Below are 8,056 nucleotides of genomic sequence, written 5' to 3'. Positions count from 1 at the left end.
ATAAAAAGAAAAGAGACCCACACGGAATGAAGGAGGAGCTCATTAAATGTTACAGCCAATATCCCACACAAATAAATAGAACCGCTTCCACTAAATGGTGTGAATGTGTTTCACAAAAAGTCACTCCACTCTTCGCTCCAATCTCATCTTTTCTAGACCACTCAAGATTCAAGAGGGTCCTAATTGCAGATTCGGTTCATTTCAAGATACAAATAGATAAAAAGCCGGTTTAGAGAAGCGCAGAGGCAAGATCCTTCACCTAAAAAAGGAGTACTGAATAGCAATCATTTGAATAACACTCGACTTCGAGCTCTTTATTCCCCTGGCCGTGATCAAGTCTCCAAACACTTTGGTAATCATAGTGACATTATAAGCCAGAGCCATCTGTCCTCAGCTCACGACCAAGCATCGTCTGATCAACATCAATTGAATCTGCCTATTCGGACACCACATCATTTCATGCTCTTGCATGTGGTGATGGGAAAATAATTTTGGATTGGTTTATGCGTACTGAACTAAAATTTGGTAAGTTTACCATTGATCTTGTGTAAATCTCGTGGGAGCTCTTCAGTTACTACATAGGCAAATACTTCTGTTTAAAGATTTGGCTGTTTGTCTTTGTCCCTTTATATAGGCAATTAGCCAATTTATCTTCAAACTCTTAATCCAAGTGCTACTGCTATTCTATCTACAACCCCCATTCAATCCTTTTATCAAGAAGTTAACAGAAATGGAGTCGCACATCTTGAACACAAAGCTATGAGATTACTTGTATCTCATTGTTTTGTTGGGTGGAGAGCACTACAGGCTAAGCATATGTGAATGGATTTGAGGCATAAATATTGAGATAAATTAATTTTATTAAATGTCTAACCAGCAAAAGCGCAACGGATGTGTCAAATCACAACCCACCGAAAAACAAGATACGCAAATCTGAGAGTACATTAAGCAATCATATGATAAAGTTCAAATGCAATGCGACCCCTCCAGCCCCCAACCAAAAACAGCCATGACTCTCGGAGACACACACACACACACAACATACGTCACAGCTTAAGCATCAGCAAACCTGCAATCAACAGATACAAATTCAAATCACACGACTACATTAATATTTACTTTCGAATGATTAATAGATTCAAGAGAAGTACCCAAGCTCAGAAAGCTTCATGTGGGCCTCGGCATAATCAGCGAAAAAGGCATCTTCATCCTGTTCACAATGTCACAAGAAATCATGAGCTCTCTCTCTCTACCAAGTGAAGAACAGGGAAAAGAGAAAGGATGCATACAGCAGCGTATTTCTCGACTAAAGGACGGAAAACAGGGTCATCCAATAGCGCCTTGTCAGAGACAAGCTGAAGAAGGCCTTCCTTCTCTCCGCTCAAGAGTTCCCTGATCATATATAATTTTATTAATAACCATATCAGCCATTGAATCTTCCTACAAGGGAACTTGGGATACTCACTTGAAGTAAGAGTTGTCGAAGATTAGAGGGTTTGAAGTCCAGGCACCTTCGAAGCCAGACCTATCCTTGTGGCATCTTCCCTGCGGTTTCATATTTTGCAAGTATTCATCAAAATTTGTAAGATTGGGGCAAAAAATTAAGTGTTTAAGCAGTTGGAGAGAATCAAACCAGAGTGTGGGCACCAGATAAAGCGACAATGTCCTTGTCAGACAAGCCCATCTGCTTAGCAAAGACGTCTCTCAAGTGATCACAACCCTTGGTAGCATCAGGAAGACGACCCTCAGGAGGTGGCTGGGGCTTGTCCTGAAAGCAAGATATGCATGTTAGAAACGAACAATCAAGTCCCACGGTGTTTCCTCCTTCAAATTCTATCTCGTGTTTCAGTATTACAAGTATTGAGAGAACAGCTACATTATCAATCAGCCATCTCTACAAAGAAAGCAAAACACATTCTCTCGACCAAATTGAGTACATGGTAACCTTAGAGGCGGCAAACAAATCTACAGCAATGACTAACCTCTCTTCCAGGGTGGAAAGGAATTTCAGGGCCACCAGTAACTTCAACGGCCACAACACCAGCAAGCTGAATGATCAATTTCACAGAAAAAGGTCATCATGAGTAAGATTCCAAACACAGGAGTAATCAACGATGCGGTTGTTTTCTTTTCTAAAGTGATGACAGTTAACCAAATAGTTCTTTTTAAAATCTAAGATCATGTACCTGATGGAAATCAGCAAAAGAGATGGTAGGGAATTGCTCCCTGATGGGGTCCAACAACCTAAGAGCAATGTGGAGACCACTGTTGGCTCCATGAGCTTGCTCAGCATCAAACCTCATTGTTCCGAATGGACCTCCAGTCCTCGATTGACAATCGAAAGTTCCAGCAGAATGCCACCTGCAGTTTAGCCAAACAAATCAACCATGATAAGTGTTGCACATCCTAAATACTTTAGAAGAAACCAACCACACGCTGATATAGTTAGTTACTTACGCGAGTCGGACCATGATGGGTGCACAGTTCTTCTCAGCGATCAAACCTCTGAGCTTCCGCTTGCACTTCTCAATAGCTTTCTTGTAATCCTCGCTCACGGTTGGGTAGTTCTTCGTCATCTTAGCTAAACTCTAAAACCAATACACAGATATATATATGAGCCTCACTAGCAAATAAACACAGATCAAATCCAAAACACACGAAATCCAACAAAACCTATGGATAACAAGCTGATAATCATATGAATGAAAAAAAAAACCCTAAATCAATCACTATTATATAGCTAACTACATCAAATACAACACACGAGTGAGCTAAAAGACGCCAAATCTCCCAAAAATTCCACAGATTCGTAAAATTAGCCTAGAAGCCCAGCAATATCGAACCACAGAACATAAACGAGAGAGCTAACGATACTAACGCCGATCGCAGCAACAAATAGCGGAACTACTGCGATAAACACATCATTAAACTCAGATCAAGCCAAGCATAACAATGATCCGATCGATTGAAGATAAAATTGGAAGCAGAAACGACGGATCAGAGAGAGAGAGTATTTCCGTTATACCTTTTTCCGAGAAAGGATAATAAAATCTGGAAAAATGCGAGTGGCTGGCACGAGTAAGACACCAGTACTTTTTGTGAGAGCGTTGTGGAGAAGAAATGCGTAATATATAGAGTCATGAAAGAGAACGTTCTAGTAGATCTATAGATGCCGTTAGATGACGGATATCGTGTGGTCAAAATTTGCCAATATAAGCAACGGTCTTGATTAAACGCACGGCTTTAAAATGGACGTTCGGATCTTAGGGTTGGTGGTATGTAGATGGGAAAAGAATAATCTTCAATGTTATTAGGAAATAATTGTCAAGATGCTATTGGAGGAAACATGCTTCGTGTGGCGGGCCCACTACTTTGGGAAAAATATCAAAAAAAAGGGGTCGATGTTGAATTTTCTTGTGTGAATTGACGAAATTAGGCATCAGAGGACTGTTATTGCGAACACGTTGGGCAGTGGTAATTCCGTTATTTCGGCCGCTGCATGTGTGAACGCGTCTTACGCACAAGAAGATCCCAATTGGACTAAGGATATGATAAAGTCACAGCAGCGTGTTGTTAGGTTTCTCACCCATCATCCTTGATTGGCGGGTGACGGTGAGAATTTATTAGTGCAAGTCATAAACCAATGCGGTTTAGACCTAGCAACGCACGGTTTGGTTAAATGTCCGCAATTACGTCTGGTGTTTCGGAGTTTTGAATCGGTTATTAGAAAAACATTGGTTTATTTATGTTTGTAGTTTTGTACTAGGTTATGAATGTCCTCTGTTTCATGGGCTTTTGATTGGATTGTCGAAAGATTCAAGATTCGGTCTTGTGGCCTAATTTTATTCTTCTTTAACATGATATCCTTGTACTACTACTGATTTTGAAGGTTGAGCATGGTCTTAATAGTCTAGTTGTTTTTGGTTAAGGTTTGGATCATAATTGCAGAGATTGAAAAAAGCTATGTGAGAGCCTTCTAAGGGGAGAAACTGCATTGTTTCTTAGTATTTTGACTCGTAAAATGCTGAAGGTAATTTTGAACTATTCATTGATATTTTTTGTGGTTCCTGAGCCTGATTTGTTAGCTTCAGCTGCATAATTCTGTAAGAGAACTGTATGGTTTAATCACCTTCTTTTGATCTTTAATGTGTAAGGAATTAAAAGATGGGACAATCTGATCGGTAATGTTGGTTTTTGAGATGGTGAAAATGAGTTCAGAGGTGTTTTAGTTTCACACAGGCTCTGTTTACTTAGCGCACAAGAATAATCTCGCTTTCACTATGCTTTTTAGTTTTTACTATTGGTTCCTAGGGACCCATTGATCCACAAGGGGAGAGCTTTTTCTATACTATACTCTACTTCTCTTTTCATTTCTTTTGAAATTTTCTTTAACGATGCAGAAGTCAAGGTTAACCTTGTGATAATAATTCTCATTCAAATTTCAAAGTTCAACGGATCAAATAAAAAAAGATTGTCTTTATTTGGCCCACCAAAAGCAAAAGGTTCCACCATTTTCTCTCCTCTTGCTCACTGTTTTGTCTTTTTAACGGCAACAAGAGCTACTTGAGAGAATGAAACAGTCTTTAAAAACTTGTTTTCTTTTTACTACCTTAAAACTTGTCTTGATCCGAGTTCTTTCAAAGAAGAGATGGAGAAGATGGAAGATGGTGGAATCTTGACATATGATGGTAGATATGTTATGTACAATGTACTTGGTAACATTTTCGAGCTATCTTCAAAATACATTCCTCCTATTCAACCAGTCGGTCGAGGTGCCTATGGTATTGTCTGGTAAGTCTTTATCACTTTCAATCAAAAAGATACCATTCTTGAATTCAATCTTAATCTCAATTCCTTTTTCTTGATTGCAGCTGTGCTACAAACTCAGAGACAAACGAAGAGGTTGCTATAAAGAAGATAGCAAACGCGTTTGACAACAGAGTTGATGCTAAAAGAACTCTCCGAGAGATCAAACTCCTTTGCCACATGGATCATGACAACGTACTCTCTTCTTTATTATTCCCATTTCTTTTGATGTACACTCACATAGTTAACTTATTATCAGTGTTCACATTGCTACACAGGTTATCAAAATGAAAGATATAATTGAGCCACCAGAGAAAGAAAGGTTCGAAGATGTGTATATTGTTTATGAGTTGATGGATACTGATTTGCACCAGATCATTAGATCCACTCAAACTCTAACCGATGACCACTGTCAGGTGATGATCAGTGGACACATTCATAATTAGATCTTTATCGTTTTTTATCTGGTCACACATTCATAATCAGATCTTAATCGTTTTGTATCTGGTCCATTTACATAATGTTTTACTAACATTTAGCAATGTTTGATATTTTTTTTGTCTATAGTACTTCCTTTACCAAATTTTGAGAGGCCTAAAGTACATACACTCTGCAAATGTACTTCACCGCGACCTGAAACCAAGCAACTTGGTTCTGAATACAAATTGTGACCTTAAAATCTGTGATTTTGGGCTAGCAAGAACTTCGAATGAGACAGAGATAATGACTGAGTATGTTGTGACGAGATGGTACCGTGCACCTGAATTGCTTCTCAACAGCTCTGAATACACAGGAGCTATTGATATTTGGTCTGTTGGTTGTATATTCATGGAGATACTCATAAGAGAGACACTTTTCCCCGGTAAAGATTACGTTCAACAGCTGAAACTTATCACTGAGGTAAGCAAATTGAAACCTTAATCCAACTATAATTAATCATTTTGGTGTGTGTGAGTGTTAAAATGCATTTCTCTGTTTTTTGGTTTATTTTTAGCTCTTAGGGTCACCAGATGACTCGGATCTCGACTTCTTGAGAAGCGATAATGCGCGAAAGTACGTAAAACAACTCCCACATGTTCAAAAACAATCATTCAAAGAAACGTTTCCAGACATTTCCCCAATGGCTTTAGATCTTGCTGAAAAGATGCTGGTTTTCGATCCTTCCAAACGCATCACAGGTATCACGTTGTTTTATATATGTTTGGATACTATATTGCTATAAACGAAATGTGGAGTACTAACAAGATGTTTTAATTTGATAGTGGAGGAAGCACTGAAGCAGCCGTACTTGGCAAGTCTCCATGAGATCAACGAAGAACCAACGTGTCCTTCGCCTTTCAGCTTCGACTTTGAGGAGACAGCCTTGGATGAACAAGACATCAAGGAGCTTGTCTGGAGAGAGTCTTTACACTTCAAGAATAAGTAATCTCCCAAATTCTCACTCTCCCTACAATTTAAGACATTTGCAAGCTTATTTTTCTAAGTTGTGGGGGCATAGTTTACATAGCTCGTATGTGTGCATGTGTTTGTTTTGATGATGGTTGTGCAATGGGAAGAAAGTGCTTGCCCAATCAAACCCTAAGCCAATAGCAAATAATTTCATCCCGACCAACCTATACAAGACCAAGCTAATTCGACCATACTCTGCCTAAATCGATCTAATTTCACCAAATTCCTTAAAAGTCCCAAATCGATTAGCTAAATCGTTCTAAAGCATTTTTTTTTTTTTTTTGAACAAAGCAAACTTTTTTTTTTTTTTTTTGGACAAAGAAACAAAGCAAACTTTCTAATTCACAATCTATATATATAATAAGAGAGTTTTCTCTCCATCTAGAGTGTCCACATAGGCGACACATCAGCGTACACGTCATCATACATTTTTAATAGGTATAAAATGTTACCAAAAAGATTCGAACCCCTTACCCAATACATTTAATAGGTGCATTTCAAACCAAATTGCCATTTAAATCGTTTTGATTGATATCAAAATTTAAATTATATATATGACTTTATAAAACTTCCACTCAATTTATTTATTAAACGAAGAAACATTAAAAAAAATTTCACATACTTTTATATTATCATCTTTTAATAAAAGAAAATATTTTTTCATAAACAATAACATTGTTTAATATAATATAAACGGCCATTTTCAACCCCAACTATTTGGGGGCGGGTTTTTCCAACCCAAACTAAGACCTCCCGTCAATTTCTACCCAAACTCAAAACTAATTCAAATTCAAAACCTAAACTAATGAAAATTAGCCGATTTCAACACGACAGAAGACGGTGTTAGCTCGGGATTTAACGGCTGCTGAGTCAGCGATATCGTGGCATTGACGTGGCGGGAAAACAGCCATTTTCAACACCAACTATTTGGGGGCGGGTTTTTCCAACCCAAACTAAGACCCCCCGTCAATTTCTACCCAAACTCAAAACTAATTTAAATTCAAAACCCAAGCCGCTGCTATATTCATGTAATCTTGTAGTTGGGTTGTGAGAGAAAAACTATTTATATATCGAAGGTGATCTATCATTCGATAGTCCAACTGTGTATTACTTACCATGTGATGGATCTTGGGGTTGTATGATTTCTAAAACAATATGGTATTGTCTCCATTTGTGTCGAGTTGAAATTTTAATGAATGGCAGTGTGTTACCATAGCTTTAGAGTTCATGAACGTGAAAAGAGATAAAATGTCGCGAGGTGGACGACTGCATATTAGAATATGACGAATAAAATGACAGCGAAATAATTTCAAGAGAAATTGACTAAATTCAAAAAGATGTATGAACATGACATGGTCGAGATTGTATTATATTTCTCTGAATTTTTTCAACTAATTTTTTACCACGTGTTACCTAAAAATTTGTTGTTTTTTTCAAGAGAAACATTATTCTCAATAAAATCTATGTTATATATCATTTCATAAATAGGTTTATGTCATTATAGATTTATCTTTTAAAATTCAATATATATATTTATATTCAGGGCTTATATTGTTAATAGTTTATAAGTAAAATCCCGCGCATTGCGCGGGGTCACAAATCTAGTGTATATAATGCTAATAGAATGTCGAATGGTAATTTTATAGTTGTATATATCGCATAGACTATTGATAATTTGGTATTAGATAAATTGAATTGGACCAAGCAAGTCAACATCATCATTGCATATATACTTTTAAGTTTTAATAATTAAACGTGAAAACATCTCCAAATGAAACCGTATTGCTACAAAAGCCAAACA

At 37.5% G+C, this 8,056-nt stretch overlaps 2 protein-coding genes across 6 annotated transcripts; one reads left to right on the top strand and one right to left on the bottom strand.

Annotated features, from left to right (window-relative positions):
- Window positions 1–840: 840 nt before the first annotated feature.
- Window positions 841–3,293, bottom strand: LOC9328486 (L-ascorbate peroxidase 1, cytosolic). Of its 2 annotated transcripts, none has more exons than XM_021011752.1 (9): window positions 3,026–3,293; window positions 2,458–2,588; window positions 2,187–2,361; window positions 1,983–2,048; window positions 1,634–1,768; window positions 1,466–1,545; window positions 1,290–1,392; window positions 1,152–1,210; window positions 841–1,069 (listed from the first exon to the last, which is right to left on the bottom strand). In XM_021011752.1, the coding sequence occupies exons 2-9, from the start codon at window positions 2,574–2,576 to the stop codon at window positions 1,054–1,056; spliced, it is 753 nt and encodes a 250-aa protein (XP_020867411.1). In that variant the 5' UTR covers window positions 2,577–2,588; window positions 3,026–3,293; the 3' UTR covers window positions 841–1,053. The 2 variants fall into 2 exon arrangements, with proteins under 2 accessions (XP_020867411.1, XP_020867412.1); XM_021011753.1 differs by lacking the exon at window positions 3,026–3,293 and adding an exon at window positions 2,879–2,958.
- A 66-nt stretch (window positions 3,294–3,359) lies between these two features.
- LOC9328485 (mitogen-activated protein kinase 13) lies at window positions 3,360–6,382 on the top strand. Of its 4 annotated transcripts, none has more exons than XM_021011750.1 (7): window positions 3,360–4,030; window positions 4,401–4,791; window positions 4,872–5,001; window positions 5,085–5,222; window positions 5,374–5,706; window positions 5,801–5,984; window positions 6,069–6,382. In XM_021011750.1, exons 2-7 carry the CDS (start codon window positions 4,649–4,651, stop codon window positions 6,230–6,232), a joined length of 1,092 nt encoding a protein of 363 aa, XP_020867409.1. In that variant the 5' UTR covers window positions 3,360–4,030; window positions 4,401–4,648; the 3' UTR covers window positions 6,233–6,382. The 4 variants fall into 4 exon arrangements, with proteins under 4 accessions (XP_020867409.1, XP_020867408.1, XP_020867407.1 ...); XM_021011749.1 differs by having other exon boundaries at window positions 4,165–4,791; XM_021011748.1 differs by having other exon boundaries at window positions 4,155–4,791.
- The last annotated feature ends 1,674 nt before the right edge of the window (window positions 6,383–8,056 follow it).

Source organism: Arabidopsis lyrata, assembly GCF_000004255.2.
Source record: "Arabidopsis lyrata subsp. lyrata unplaced genomic scaffold ARALYscaffold_1, whole genome shotgun sequence".
NCBI lineage: Eukaryota > Viridiplantae > Streptophyta > Magnoliopsida > Brassicales > Brassicaceae > Arabidopsis > Arabidopsis lyrata.
This window is presented reverse-complemented; position numbering and strand designations above follow the sequence as displayed.